At 33.7% G+C, this 16555-nt stretch overlaps 2 protein-coding genes across 2 annotated transcripts; both read left to right on the top strand.

Moving 5' to 3' along the window:
• The first annotated feature begins 239 nt into the window (after window positions 1–239).
• Window positions 240–4460, top strand: LOC142529611 (cytokinin dehydrogenase 9-like). The gene is made up of 5 exons (XM_075635190.1): window positions 240–1925; window positions 2076–2203; window positions 2286–2546; window positions 2631–2893; window positions 3207–4460. The coding sequence occupies exons 1-5, from the start codon at window positions 1256–1258 to the stop codon at window positions 3538–3540; spliced, it is 1656 nt and encodes a 551-aa protein (XP_075491305.1). The 5' UTR covers window positions 240–1255; the 3' UTR covers window positions 3541–4460.
• A 4961-nt stretch (window positions 4461–9421) lies between these two features.
• Window positions 9422–11473, top strand: LOC142537461 (uncharacterized). Its single transcript, XM_075642971.1, has 2 exons — window positions 9422–10173; window positions 10732–11473. The coding sequence occupies exons 1-2, from the start codon at window positions 9422–9424 to the stop codon at window positions 11471–11473; spliced, it is 1494 nt and encodes a 497-aa protein (XP_075499086.1).
• The last annotated feature ends 5082 nt before the right edge of the window (window positions 11474–16555 follow it).

Below are 16555 nucleotides of genomic sequence, written 5' to 3'. Positions count from 1 at the left end.
CTAACAATAAGTGAAACTATGTTGAAGTGTAAATCATAAAACATTACTGAGATAAAACCAGAGTTATCTCGGTTCTTGAGTTAAAACTGGGGACTCTTTTTAAAAATAAACTCAGAGACATAAGCATTCAACTTTACTTACAAGAGTTTAGACGTTTTACATTCCACGCATAGGAAGGTTACTTGATGATAAAGCAATGCCACCAGATATGCCTTGTATAGTTTTCTATCCAAACATATAACACAATATCAATCCATGCAAATGATACAATTCTTCTAATCTGAATAACTATCAAAGTCAAACAACAATTTTTCCAGTTAAAGAAAAAGTAAGCAAACAATATGCTTTATGGAGTTTGAAGCAACTGGACTAATAAAATATGATCAAACATGGACTTTTTTTGTGTCTAAAGTGCAGACTATTCGGGCCTTTACTTTTTCAAGAAAAAGCTAAAGAAAAAAGAATACTAGGCATATTTAGCCAAAACTTACATCGCAGAAGAGGCAAAAAGCTAAAACAGGATTCTCACTTTCTGTTTCAGTGATGACTCTGAGGCATCCAGTAGGGGCCATCTTAAAGTTTTCGATCTCCAGCGAACCTGAGTTCTTCATGTAGTATGACATTAGTTTGTACAATCAATGGAGGGTAGAAATTAGAGGTGAATGGAACTCATTGAATCCCTAGTAAAAAAGGCAAGTGCCTTGAGAATATAGAATATTTATCGTACAAAAGCATGCAGAATCGTATTTGGCCAAATTGAAGTTAAAAAGTACTGAAACAATGGACTTACTACTGGGGTATAATGGTACCAATCTGTTTGCTCAAGAAAGTTAAAAAAGTATATGTGCATATTTTTCCCCCTAAGATTCAATTGTAACTCACCTCATATCACATCTCTCATCTCTTTTCGTATCCCAAATTTCTGGATCCGTATCTGCTCACGCATGTCACACATGACTCAACTGAAATGAATTTGCTTCGGTTTAATACTAGGTGTAGCATAGTATTAAATCAAAGCTGATCCTGTAAAGTGGTAGGTCTCCTTTTTCTTCTATATATACATCTCCATTAAGAAATTAAGGATAGCTAAGAGAAATCCTCAAGCGCTCATTTCTAAACAATATTCTACCATATCCACTTCACAGCATTTCTTAACTGCTTAAACCACTCTTTAAAGTCTCTTCCATATTGTTCACTTCTTAGTTTATTATTCAAAATCTAATCTTCTCTTCATTCCCCTTCAATTTGTAGAACTATGAGACATGTTTACTCTAAATATCATAACAGCTTCAAACAAAAAGTTCTAGTCTTCAGAGTTCTACTATTTTTCTTGCATGGCTTCGCAATCCATAGAGAGCACCCTTTTTCTAACCACAACTTTGTTTCCACTACTGAGTCTCCACACTTGGTCCCATCGATCATGCAATCTACAATAGGAATCCTTACATTTGATGGGCACTTAAGTTTTGAGAACATCGATCATGCAGCCAAGGACTTTGGCAATAGATACCATCTAATGCCATCTGCAGTTTTATATCCAAAATCCATTTCCGATATTTCCTCTATCATTAAATATATTTTTTGTATGGATAAAAGTTCACAACTTACAGTTGCAGCTAGAGGACGTGGTCACTCCCTAGAAGGCCAAGCACAGGCATATGGTGGTGTTGTTATTAACATGGAATCTCTACAGATGCCAGAAATGAGTTTTCACATTGGAAAATGTCCCTATGTCGATGTATCAGCTGGACAACTTTGGATTAGCATCCTCCACGCTAGTCTTGAAAAAGGATTGGCTCCAAAATCATGGACTGATTATCTTCATCTCACAGTTGGGGGCACTTTATCAAATGCTGGAATCAGTGGGCAAGCATTTCGGCACGGACCACAGATCAACAATGTCTACCAACTAGAAGTAGTCACAGGTTGGAGCTATACATGCAATGCACCATTTATGGTGATACAAAAGTGATACAAACAAATTCATGGTTTATGCGCAAGAGTATTTTGACAATTAAATGTATTAATGCGGGCAAAAAAAATTAAAAGGTGCTCATCTTACTGATTTTATGTAGGCAGGGGAGAAGTGGTAACTTGTTCAAAAAATAATAATGCTGACCTCTTCCATGCTGTACTTGGAGGACTTGGACAATTCGGTATCATCACCAAAGCCAGAATCGCCCTTGAGCCAGCACCCAAAATGGTACTATGCATAAAGGTCATTGCACAAGTCACAATACATTTTATAGCCATCATTTCGTAATTTAAAAAATCTCTTCTCATAGGTTAAATGGATCAGGGCACTTTATTCGGACTTTACTTTGTTCACCCACGACCAGGAGCTTCTAATATCTGCTGAAGGATCTTTTGATTATATAGAAGGATTTGTCATTATAAATAGAACGGGTTTACTAGATAACTGGAGATCTTCTTTCAATCCCAAAAATCCAGTCCAGGCCAACCAGTTCCTTTCCGATGGTAAAATTCTATTTTGCCTTGAAGTTGCAAAATACTTTAATCCGGATGAGACAGATCATATCGAAAAGGCAAGAAATTTTATTTCATATTCAGTAGCACTTAAAATATGGTCAAAAGTTGCTTAGTCTTCTCTACTGTTCTTCAAAATGCAGGATATTGATACCCTTTTATCGGGGTTAAGTAACATCCCTTCCACTCTCTTCCTGTCAGAAGTTTCTTATGTAGATTTTCTAGACAGAGTTCATGTGTCTGAAATAAAACTCCAAGAAAAGGGTTTGTGGGATATACCGCACCCATGGCTAAATCTTCTCATTCCAAGAAGCAAGATTCACAACTTCGCGCAAGAAGTTTTCGGGAACATTATTAATGACACCAGCAACGGTCCTGTACTGATCTATCCAATAGACAAATCGAGGTACCAATCTTAGAACACATAAACCTCTAAAATGAAAAATATATCTCCCAGTTCAATTTCACAATACGGGTTCATCTGGTTTAATTTTAAATATTAAGAAAACGTAAAACAACACAATATTTTCGAGGCTACATTATAAAGGCTTGCACAATACCAGACCCAATAGCCTAAGGGCTAAAATTCTTCAAACTTATGCTAATTAGATTACAATCACCACTTTCTAGTAACACATCAAAAAGAGATCATAATTTCACTAAAATCACATCTTGTTCCAAAATATGTTCTTTGATTTCGAGCATTTTCATTATCGTAGGTGGAAAAAGGAAACATCTTTAATTACCCCCGAGGAGGATGTTTTCTACCTAGTCGCGTTCCTATCTTCGGCAAGACCATCTTCCACCGGAAAAGACGGTCTAGACCACATTTTGTCCCAAAACAACAAAATTCTAAAATTTTGTGAAAAGTCAGATCTTGGTATCAAACAGTACTTGCCTCATTATAGCTCTCAAGAAGAGTGGAAAGCTCACTTTGGCATTCACTGGGAAGCATTCTTCAGAAGGAAATTGACTTATGATCCCCTCGCAATTTTAGCTCCTGGACAAGGAATCTTTCAAAGAGTACATTCCTTTGACCAACAGCAACCTTAAAGATACATCAGTTTGTGTTATAGCTCAAGGCACATTGATAAAGCTTCATAAATGTAAATGACGTAGAACTTCAAATTCTCAATCTCAGTTACGGCTCAACATATTCGCATTCCCCACTTATATTAACTACGGATCTCAGAGATAAAAGCAAAAATTCGCTTTTTATGCTATGTTAATCTTACTATAGAGTATATTAAATTAAATTATAGTTAATGTTTAAAGAGCTATTTCAAAGATAAGACGCATTGTTCTCAAAGGTAGGGCTGAATCAGCTGCAAGTCCATAAAGGAAATCAGAAATCATTGACAGACAGATCACTTGAACATTTAAAAAGGACTTTTAAGTAGAATGAAGCAGTATCTATCACAAACAACAAGTTATTCAGCATAAACTTGTGATTGCAAAATATTCATGTTGAATTATTAGTCCAGCCAAGACCAGGCCGAGCAGTATCTTTCTCTAGATCTTCATAGTCTTCAACATCGCGAATATGGGCCTCAAAATCAGTGAAATCACTTGCAACTGGAAGGAAACTACTGATATCATCTGTAGCGATCCAAATCCTCCAGTCCCTTATAACTTCGTCAGCTGTAGGAGAAGCCTCCATATATATTGCTTCGCAAGAATCTCCAGGTGGGGTCACATGCTCCTCAACATTCTCATTGCCTTTATCATTGGTTTTACCAACTTCTGGAATGACTTCAAAAGAAGCATACGGTCCAGAATTTTGATCATCTAAATCTTCATATTCTTGGGCATCATGCAAATGTGCCTCTATGTCGGTGAAATCACCTGCACATGAAATCCTACTGGTTGTGTCATTTGTAACTCCAAAGCCTTCAGTCAGCACAACGTTGTCGCCGGTAACAGGAGCTTCCATATTTACTTTGACCAAAGCATCTCTTGTTGCAGGAGACAAACGCTCAGGTAGCTGCTCAGTCATATCCACCATGATGACTTTTGAATACAAGTGAAACATTTTTATGAAGAGATTGCATCGCTTGAATCGTTAACACTCTTCTCCAGAAATATACCATAATATTTATAAAAAAAAAACCCCGGTTTTGACTTGGGTCTAATAAAATTGCTAGACAAGTACATGGGGATTACCTCCAAATATTTTTTAATTTCTCTTCCATGCTTAATAAAATTTTTAATAAAATCTCATTATCTCTATATTCAAAAAAATTTATAGAACATATTGAAAATAAAAATAACGAAAAGGGGAGTGGTAGAATAAGGCAAAAACTTGTGTGAGACGGTCTCACGGGTCGTATTTTGTGAGACGGATCTCTTATTTGGGTTGTCCTACTTTTTATGCTAAGAGTATTACTTTTTTTTGTGAATATCGGTAGGGTTGATCCGTTTCACAGATAAAGATTCGTGAAACCGTCTCACAATAGACCTACTCGTAGGATAATACCATAAAATTTTCAGTTGTATCTTTAAATGTTTCTAATAAAGCAATGCATTTAGTAATAAGATCTCAATCAATTTCTTCAAGTTGAAAAGAAGACGCAACAATGAAATTATAAAACGGATTGAGCAAATTTTTATATGATAATATGTAATAAACAAATGATAAAGAGAATTCCAACGACTTTTAATGATAATAAGAAACATTTTATGTTTAACACGATTACTTTCACGTAAATGTTTAAATTCTTTATCATATCTTTTTTGACGCATCGGTTTACCACAAGATTTGAATTTTTCTGGCGAATTGCAACTATTATTCGGAGAAATCATCTTTAATACATAAGTTAATTATATGACATGCACATCTATCTTGAAATAATTCACCATTTAACATTGGTTCGATAATGATATTTAATTTTCTTATCACAATATTATTGTTTGATGCATTGTCTGATGTATGGACATAATTATATTCTCAACATGATGATATCTACAAATATTTATGATATATCTAGCAATTGTGTAACTAGTGTGTGTTTCATCTAAATATTCCAGAGCTAAAAATATTTTTTGCAAACACCATATATAACAAGGCAATGACATGTAATGATAAGATAAGATTCATTTTAAACACTAAATTAAATATTGGTTGTCAAACTAACTATGCACTTAATTTTTAAGAGATGATCAATTAATATTTTTTATATTCTTTATAAGTTTCAAAATATTTTCTAAGTGTATAACTAGAAACATTAAGAAAAATCTGGTTGGATAGTGGTGGTAAATTTGAATAAAATCATCATGTTCACAAATAAATAAAATGTAGTTCATATCTAATTACAAATCTAACAAGAGCTGTACAAGAAATTTTAGCAGTTATTACAAAATTTGATATAGTTTTAGAATTTATTTGTTGTTAGGTTGGTCCTCTATCACAGGTTGGAAAGTTTGTTCATCAAAATAATGTTTTCTAATCAAGTGTTTTCTGAACATTCTGGTGCCACAATTGGAACTACCCGTTATATCTTCATAAGAAGTTTTGCATACTTTACAAATTGCAACATAATCATTGATACCTTGTTTTTGTGGATTTCAAAGTGATCCTAAATTTTGCTTTGTTGCGTATGTCTAGACGCCCTACTCTTAGTCGTGGTGGCTGTCCCAATTGAACCAATTAAATCTCCAATGCCCCCGACGACGCCAGCCAAATGTTCTTCTCATTTCCGCCATCAAAATCGTCACCAACATAATTATCGAAGTTCAAATTTTCTTGAAACTCCATAATCATGTTAACGTTAGCACCACTTCTACGAGCACCACCACAATGGCTTGAAGAAGAGGTCATCACAAAAAATAGTAAATTATTTTAGAATACAAATAAAATAAATTATATGGTGGAAAAAAGATAAATAAAGTTGAAGAGATCATTGAATTGAAATAATTGAAGTAAACCATATAGAATTACAATAATTGTTAGAAGTTAGAATTTACAAATAAGAGAATTGAAGTTGAGAGAATTATAGAATTTGTAACAAATGAATATCTATTTATAATAATAATAATAATAATAATAATAATAAAAGAACTAATATGTAACGAAAATAAACTACAATTTGGGGGCCTATCTACAATTTAATTAAGCAGATTTGGCCAAAGATCTGTTAGACTCGTTGGGCCCAACATATATATGTGGAACAACTTATAACATTTTTTTAATTTTTTTTTAAAAAATAAACAGGTACCCGTTACGGTTCCGGTTTAGATTTTGGTTACGTACCGATTTAAATTACGCGTGGAAAATCTTTCCGGTCCCGGTTCATTTTTAAAGAACCAACCCAAATCACTTTCTAATTGGTTTGGGCTGGTTTCAATTCCGGTTCTTAATAACCGGTTCCGAACTAGTTCTCAATGGCGTGGTTCCGGGTTGAAGCACCCTGTGTCCCTGTTTAGCATGCCTAGTGAACGGCGTGAATCTCTCTTGGTGCTTCCTTTCTTCCAAAAACTTGATTCCAATGTATAGCGTCAAAAGTATCTTCCATGAATTTGGGTTTTAATATTTGATACTTCCCTTGAAAAGCCTTTAAAAATACCAAAAAAAATAGTCCTTCTATGCTTGAAATCATGAAAATCGAGCTTCGAACCGATATGATTCAAAATTTCGTTTTTTCTTTAATTTTCGTGATTCTACATATTTTTCAGGATTTTCACCCCACGCTCGGAGACATGCTCGAGTAGGTTGATGCATGTGTTGGTTCAAAAAATTTCTTCTTTAGCTTTGCCATAACCCGCACATAGTTGTACACTTATGTGTGTTGATATGTACTTTCTACTATCGACAACTTTCTACTATCGACCCTGTGGGGATTTGTGCCCAAAAACAAATAATTTTAATTAATATGAGAAATATTTAAATGTTGTTTTTGCACGTATGTTATTTGATGATTTATAAATAACTGAAATCTCGAGATTATTATTATGTGGTTTTAAATATTTGTATAAGTGTTATATACATGAGGATACTATTTAAAATATAATGATCTAATTATGTCCGCAATTAGAAATTAAAGTTGTGATCTTTAATTTAAAATTGTTAGCGTGGTTCATTTTAAAATGATCTTATCCGGATTATTATTAATGAGATTATTATGAAAACACTTTATATAATTTGATTATATAGGATTGGAGCATCATTAATTTTGAATTTCGATAAATTTCTGTATCACATTGAGAATTCAATATTAATCAATGATGGTCATATATGAGTCAATCTTAATTCTGAGTAATTAATAAACTCATATTTATGATAATGTGTTTTTTGATATATCGAGTAATGACACAAATTATATGATGTCAAAGCTCTTGGTACATTGGAAATACAATAAAATAAATAGTTGAGAATATTAATATACAAGACGAAACTCATTACTTCGTAAAAGAAGATAGATAAATGGTCCCCTTAAGTGTTGATTCGAGACTTGAATAATAAGAGCGCTCAATTTATGATTAGATCATAAACATATTATTCATTAGAGAATCAATGAGACTTGAGGAAAAAGATATAATTAAAGAGGTTAAGCGGAAATTACCTAGCTTTAATTATGGACAATTTATGGAGGATTGATTCACATGTAGTGACTATATCAATGGACTATTCATTTTTATTGAGTAATTTTATATCTATTTTTTCAAGAATGCAATTCCAAGTTTACAGTGGACTAACTTTGGAATTAATAAAATTAATATATGTAAATTAAATAGTTTAATTTATTATCAATTTTATTGGAGCTTGAAATTATAGGTCCATAGTTCTCATGTCATCTCCGATTTACTTCGAACACTTATGATATATAATAGATTTACTAACCTAACATTTTTTGAATTTTAAGTCATTGTTCAATTTCAATTTGTTTGAAAAATCGTAAAGAAAAATGTATTTTCTTTTGTGATACCTTTATCTAATCTCAATCAATTAATTTTGAATTAATTTTCAAACAATAATTTGTGATAGAGATCACAAAAGGATATACATTCCAAATATTTAATTTGAAATTATTAATTTCAATTATTTTCTCTTTGAAATATTTATTAGATAAATATTTGAGAAACTAATTTTGAATTATGATGGAGATGAGATCTTTTCCACTATTAATTGTGATCCTTGTGATAATACACATAATATATATATATATATATATATTTATGTGTGTGTGTGTATATATATGTATATATATATATATATATATATATGTATATAAGGATAAGGAATGTTATATATAATATAATAATAGATTGAGTAGTAGAGTAGATCATGCTTCCTCCACTTCAATCACGTAAATCACTTCCCTAAAAAGAGGGAAGTGATATTAAATTTAAACAAAAACTTGTTTTTATATCATATATATATAGAAGATATGATTTTGAGATGAAAAATCTTTACACATTGAGAGATAATGTACACAATAATATATTTTTCTTGATTTTTCTCAATGGTTGAGATTTATAAATAGAGAAATATATCAGTATACCGGTCGGAGAAAAAAAGGGAAAGGAGCAATATAGAAACATACCAAAAGGTTTTTGGTGACGCCCACACGTCAGTTCGTTGGTTCGAGATAGTAGACATAGAAGAATTAAGGTGATTGGTGACGCCCACACGTCAGTTTGTCTCATTTTTCAAAAAATATGTCAAATCATATTTTTCTTCTTCTTGCATCGCAAGTTTTGACTGGTGAAAATTTTTCTAAATGAAAAAACAACATGAATATCCTCTTGATCAATGAAAGTTACCATTTTGTCCTCAAAGAGGATTTTCCTCCGGTGCCTTCAGCTAATGCTTCAAGTACTGTGTCACAAGCATATAACAATGGATTGTTGCAAACAACAAGGCACGTTGCTACCTGGTACAACAATGAATGAAGTGCTTAGAGCTAAGCATGAAGCCTTTTAGACTGCTAAGGAGATTATGGAATCTCTACAACAAATGTTTAGACGTCCATCTGAACAAGCACGCTATGAAGCTGTGAAAGCAGTTATGAACTGCAAGATGAAGAATGGTTCTTTAGTTCATAAGCATGTGTTGAAAATGATTAATCATTTCAATGATGCTGATATCAATGGTGCGAACATCGATGAAAAAACTCAAATTGGCATGATCCCAGAGACACTTTCTCCTGCTTTTCTCCAATTCAAGACAAACTATGTTATGAATCTTAGGGCATATAATATGACAGAACTCCTAAAGGAGCTGCAAAGTTATGAATCTCTGATAGATAATAACAATGGCAAGGCAAATTTTGTTGAAGCAAATGTGGCTTTGGGAAGGGCTTCTTCTTCTAAGAATAAAAAGAAGAAAAATGTGGGAAAGTTTAAGGGCAAGAAAAAGATCCAAAAGAAGAATTGGAAGGGTGCAGAACCCAAAGCAAAGGGAAAATGTTTCCATTGCAACATTGATGGCCATTGGAAAAGGAACTGTAAGAAGTACCTTGATGAGCTGAAACAAAAGAAGAAACAAGGTAAATTAGATTTACTAGTCATGGAAACATGCTTTGTTGAGAATGATTTCTCAAGCTGGATAATTGATTCAGGAGCGCCTAAACATGTTTGTGTTTCTTTGCAGATGCTGGAGTCGTCCAGGGATCTTGAAGAGGGAGCTTTCATGATGAGAGTAGGTAGTGGGGAAAGATTATCAGCGACGGCAGTTGGGACAGTGCGACCGTCATTTAAGAATAATAAATATTTGATTTTGAACAATTGTTTATTTTATTCCTGGTTTCCAGCGCAATTTGATTTCAGTTTCGAAGTTGCATGAACAATTTATTTATGTTTCTTTTGATATTGATTATGTTTCAATTAATAAGAATGATATGAATATTTGTTCTGGTTATGTTGAGAATGGTCTATTTTTTATTAAGTCAATTTCACATAATTTACTTCAAACTGAAATGTTCAAAGTCGTTGAACCAACCCCTGAGAGAAGAAAATTTTTTGATGAAATAATGATATATATTTGTGGCATTTAAGGCTTGGTCATATTAATATAGAAAGGATAGAAAGATTAATGAAGGATGGTCCTTTGAAAGAGTTAAAACTTAGTACTCTACCAGTCTGTGAATCTTATCTCGAAGGAAAGATGACCAAAAGACAATTTTTGGCAAAAGATGAAAGAGCTAAAACACCTCTAGATATTATACATTTCGATGTATGTGGACCTTTGATTATCAAAGTAAGATGAGGTTATGAATATTTCATCACTTTCATTGATGACTATTCAAGATACGAATATGCATATTTAATGCAAAGAAAGTCCGAAAATTTTGAAAAGTTCAAACAATTCTGTGCTGAAGTAGAAAATCATCTCGGAAAATCAATCAAGACTCTTCGATCAGATCGAGGAGGAGAATACATGGATTATGAATTCAAGAACCACTTGATTGAAAATGGAATATTGTCACAGCTCACGGCACCTGGAACACCACAACAAAATGGCGTAGCCGAAAGAAGAAATCAAACTTTGCTCGACATGATGAGATCAATGTTAAGTTATTCTTCTCTGCCTAACTCATTTTGGGGTTATGCACTGGATACACCAGTATACATTTTGAATATCGTTCCATCTAAGTCAATCTCTAAAACTCCCCTAGAGTTGTGTAATGGTCACAAACTTAGTTTGAGACACATCCGCATATGGGGGTGTCCTGCAAATGTGCTAAGGGGAAAGACTGGAAAATTGGAACCTCGTTCAGAAGTGTGTATTTTTGTTGGCTATCCCAAGGGGACAAGAGGAGGTCTATTTTATAATGCTACTGAAAACAAAGTGTTTTTATCGACAAATGCTACTTTTCTTGAGCATAAATACATTGCAGATTTCAAACCCAGAAGTAAAGTAGTTCTGGAAGAGTTGTTGGCTGATGAGATTAGCCCCATACCAACAAAAGTTGTTGAACAAGAAAGGATGGAGACAAATACTCAAGGTCCAACACCCCGCCTCCACCAAGACATAGTGAAAGGGAAATAAGATTTCCTATTCGCTATTGTGAAATAGGTGAAGCACAAGTTGCAGTCACTGATGGAGGTGACGATGATCCATTGACATATAAGATGGCAATGTTTGACGTTGATCAAGAAAAATGGCAAGAAGCCATGAAAGATATATTCTATCTCTTAGTTGATTATTTATTAAATTAATATAGGTATTGATCGTTCAACATTTTGGTGAAAAATGTTGTTTCATACGATTCAATCTATGCCAAACTTCCGCAAAATATAATTTTTTTTTGAAATTCGGTTTTAGAAACCAACATTCAAACCCACGATAGTGCGAATTAACTTGCGTTTTTCGGAAATGTTTAACTTCATAAATCTTCAATCTACAGTTCACGCTCGCACTAGCGTGGGTTGGAGCGTACATTTTTCGGGAATTCTTAAACTTCATAATTTTCAATGAATTCAATATCAACGGATAACTAGAAAATATGATACAAACACGCCATATAAACACGAAAACTACGTAGAATGAAATGCAAAATTTTAATATTTTTGTGCTTATAATGTACCAAAATGTTTTTTCACTCTATTTACTAATATAGCATTGTGAGCCTTCTTAGACATGCATAAAACCATTATTCTAAAAAAAACACGCTTAATCATGTTTAAGCTTAAAGGCGCTGAATCTTTATTTAACATGCGCTTTTAGTTTGACATTAATTGACAAGTTTTATTTACGTTTTCGAATGAAATTATTTAATTGAAAATATATAAATAAAAATTATGTGAAATTACCACGATGCTTGGCGGGTTCTAGAATTTTTCGGTTCGGGATGGAAGTTCATTGGGCAACCAAACGGGTTTACCCGGACACACCCCTTCCGATTCCAGGAAACCCGAAGAGCGCGAAAATTTTCGAACTTTCGACTCTCGAAGCCATGAAATTCGGAGAAAAGATGTCGCGCCGATCACAACAGCACAACCCGCTTTTCACGAAATGCCCAAGACATATGGATAAACCAACCGGGATTCAATGTCTTCGGGACCTTTCGATTTTACATCCGGTTCAAACAATTCAGCTGGATTTGATTGCTCGAAAATGGGCTCCGAAATTACTAATCTTTCAGGTAGAATGAAACCGAGGCTGAAAAGGATGAGTAGAGAACATATGGGAGCTTCTCGTTGTGTTCTAAATTCTTCGAAGATTGATTTGGGGTTAAATGGTTTTAATATGGAACTTAAAGCTGATGGTGAGTTGAGGAATGTGTTGGGGGGTTGTGATGAAAATTTGGGATCATCTGAGAATGGAAGGAATGCTGAGATAAATGGAAAATTGAAACAATTTGGGAGTTCGGTGAATCATCTTATTTTGGTTCTAGTACGATTAGTTCAACATCTAATTCACACTCAAAAGGTGGAGAATTTCCTTTTGCCTCTGACAGAAGTAACTCAAAATGGGTGCTAGCTTGAAATACGGTACTTCTATTTTCTGTGATACGAAGGCTGGCTGCCCTACGGTGAAAGTAGACAAGTCCCCTAAAATTGATGTTTTTGGAGTTATACCAACACTATGTAGAGAAAAATGGATGGCAACAGAGTGCTGAAGAGTTTGGCAAAGTTAAAAGGGTAAATTTTTGGTTTGGTGCTTGTGGGAATGAATCTGATCCGTGTAAATCTGGAAGTTTGGTGCTTGTGGGAATGAATCTGATCCGTGTAAATCTGGAAGTCAAAATCATGGAAAACTATTGGTCAATGATGTAATCGATAAAGAAATTTGAAGTGTAGTACCTAATGTGATGGCTGAAATTAATTTGGGCTCTTGTGGAGATTCCAAAAAGGTTTCCCCTCCTCGCGTCAGATTGTCTTCTAACTCTGTTGATGGTATTGGAAAAGATAATATAAAGTATATGTTTGGTTCGTTTAGTGATTCCAAAATAAATATAGATTTCGAGAAAAATCCCACCTGTAATAATGGTTGTTCATCTAATGTTAAAGATGGGGTATAGAAAATACAGGTTTTGATACTGAGTTTCAGAACGGTTGTCCCAATGGTGTTTTTACCTTTGGAGGTTTGAGAGGCTGGGATGTATTCAGCAGTGATGGAAGTACTAAGCTTGTTTATGAGATGAATCAATTGAACAGGGAAAAAGTTGAAGACTGCAAACGTTTTGTGGAGCATAACTACAAAATTGGACCGTGCAGAAATGGAAAATCTACTAGTAATTGTAATACAGACTGTGCTTTTGAGGAAGGCCGCATTTTTAAATTAACCAATGAGATGAAGCGATTGAACATTGATAGTTCTGGAGCCGGCGCCGACAAGACAACAAAATTCACAAGCGACATAGGCGCCAATGAAAATAATGTGTTTGTGTTTGGAAGCAACCAGAAAATTTATGGTTTGATGAATGAAAATCATCTGACAAATTTGAGTGAGAAGACTCCAGATCAGAGTCAGTTGTCTCATGATAATACTGAGTTAAATAAGACTTCATCTTTTTTCTCATATGTTGAAATTGAAAGTTGTCAAAGTGGAGAATGTTTTCATGCCTCGACTATGAATAAAGATGAGAATGATGGGATTAACTGTAACGCCCCGAAAATTTTAAGGTTCACGTAAACCACATGCGCGAAAGTTATTAAATTCTTTGTATTTTAAATTAATTATTTTAATTGCATGAATTAATTATGTTGTGCATATTTGCATGTTTAAAATATATTTTTCTACATGGTTGCATTAAAATGTATTTTTAAAGAATATTCGAGTTGCGATCGAGGAATGGAGACCGAGGGCTGAAAAATAGAAAATGTTTCTATTAAATAGTTTTTTTTTTAATTATTTAAAATATGAGTGATGCTTTTTCTTTTTTTTTTTTTTTAGAAAAAAAGAATATGGGGTTTTGAGGTGATTTTATACGCCGGGACGTAAATTTTATCGGTGTTGGTTTTTCAACTAAAATACGAGCTTTTTGGCAACCCGACTAATTAAATTCACAAAATTTATTAAACAAAATTATTTTTATTATTTAATTAAATACTAATGGGCCTAATTAAAACCCTTAATGGGCCTAAGCCTTGTTACTAGAATAATTAACTATTTAAAACACAATTAAACCCCATAACCCTTCCCCCACTCACGTTAAACAATTCTCTCCACACTCAATTCACGGCACACACAGATTATTGAAGAAGAAACCTTCAAAAATTCAAGGAAACAACCAAGGTTTTGGAAGAGAAATCATCCTAGGATCTCCTACGTCGAAGTTCTTCGCATAGCCATCGAATATTTGTGCGTTTAAAACGCAAAGGCACTCCATATTCTCCTTTTACTCATCTTTCACATCATATTATGTGTTTGATACATGATTGCATGAAAAACATGATACAACTTTTATATTTTAGTTTTTATGGCTATACATGCACAGAACAAGAGTTTTTCTTTTTTAAAACTCTTCATGAATGATGCACAAAGGGGCTGCCATGGTAGGGGTACTTGAAAGGATATTTTTTCACATGTTTAAGGGTCCCTAGGTGTATTTTTAAAGGCTGAAAAAAATAGTGAAGGAATAAAAACGAAAATAGACTCCTTAAGGGAAAGGATTCTTAGACTAGGAGTCTTTGAGGGTCACGGCTGCTAGATGCGGTTAGGGAGGGTCCACTAGACTTAATTGGGCTGCATAGGAGGGATGGGTAGAGGCTGGACATGGTGGTTAAGGGCTAGAGGCAAAGCTAGCCTAGGTTCGAATCATATTAGGACTAGGACTCTTGTGCAGAAAAATTCAGTAGCTTTCTAGGCATATTCAAGGGACTTAATGGGCTGGAATTTGGTCGGATATGGGTTAGTTAGGTGTTATTAAGCTTTGGTTTAAGTTTGGTAAAGTTTGGTTAAGTTTCGAGTCCATACGAGTCAAAACTAGGAAGTACGTCTAAGTTTAAAAACGAATTGGAAAACACCTAGATTTAAGCTTAATAAAATTATGAAAAATTATATTTAAGTTTAAATAATTATTATAAGTCTAAGTTTTTAATTTGGGAATTTTATATTAAGGTTTGGGTTAAGTCGAGATTAAAACACATTAATACGTCACATTTAAAAATTAATTTAAAAGTCATCGAATTATGCTAAATAAAAATATGAGAAAATTTTGTAAGCTTAAATAATTATTTAGGACATGTTAGAGTCAATAAAATTAAGAAAATGTTAAAAATGTGAAATTTTACGTCTAGGGGTAAAACGGTCTTTTTACACATAAAAATTAGTAAACGTCATGGCAGTGCCCTATTTGCTGTTTTATATGTTAATATGATTATGTAACATGTTTATGAATTTTTATATGTTGAAATATGATTTTTAAATGTCCATGAATTATTAAGGGTTAAATTGGTCATTTAAAAGATATGTTGCATGTTTGGTTTCAAAATAAAAATGATATTATATGCATATTTTTATAAGTGATGGAAATACGACATGTTGAAGGATGTGAAGGGATTGTGACTACTGAATATGTTGGAAATATCGTGAGGGTTATGGTCCTAGTGGGAGCCCGACGATCGTGTTTCCTTGGATACGGATACGAATACGTGATACGAATACGAATATGTTAATACGTAGGCCAAGGCCCAGTTGACCGGTGAGAGTGTTGCTGGTGTCCCCGCCGCCCAGTACTGTGGTTTTCTCTAGATGGATCCATCGCCCAATACGATCAAGAATACGAGTCACAATCACGATCTGAATTCAACAAACACGAACATGAACATGAATATGAATATGAATATGGACACGAATATGGATATGAATATGAATATGAATATGTTTATGTGATATGTTTATGTTTATATGAAAACGTTTTTATGAAAATGTTTTTATGTATCATGAAAATGTTTACGAAAATGTTTAAGTTTATGCATCTTCATGAAAACGATATTTTAAGTACAAATATTTTTTCACCGTTATATGTTGACTGTATTACGTATTACTCGTTATAAAGATTATGGTGTGTTGATTCTTCAGACTCACTAGGTGTGATGGATGCAGGTGGTATTGAGGGAGGACTTGATGAGTGATTTGACTGGACTGGAGGCGCACACAACCCGAGGACCAGCGCTTCTACTT

The sequence above is a fragment of the Primulina tabacum genome, chromosome 2 (assembly GCF_025594145.1).
Source record: "Primulina tabacum isolate GXHZ01 chromosome 2, ASM2559414v2, whole genome shotgun sequence".
NCBI classification, from domain to species: Eukaryota; Viridiplantae; Streptophyta; class Magnoliopsida; order Lamiales; family Gesneriaceae; genus Primulina; species Primulina tabacum.
This window is presented reverse-complemented; position numbering and strand designations above follow the sequence as displayed.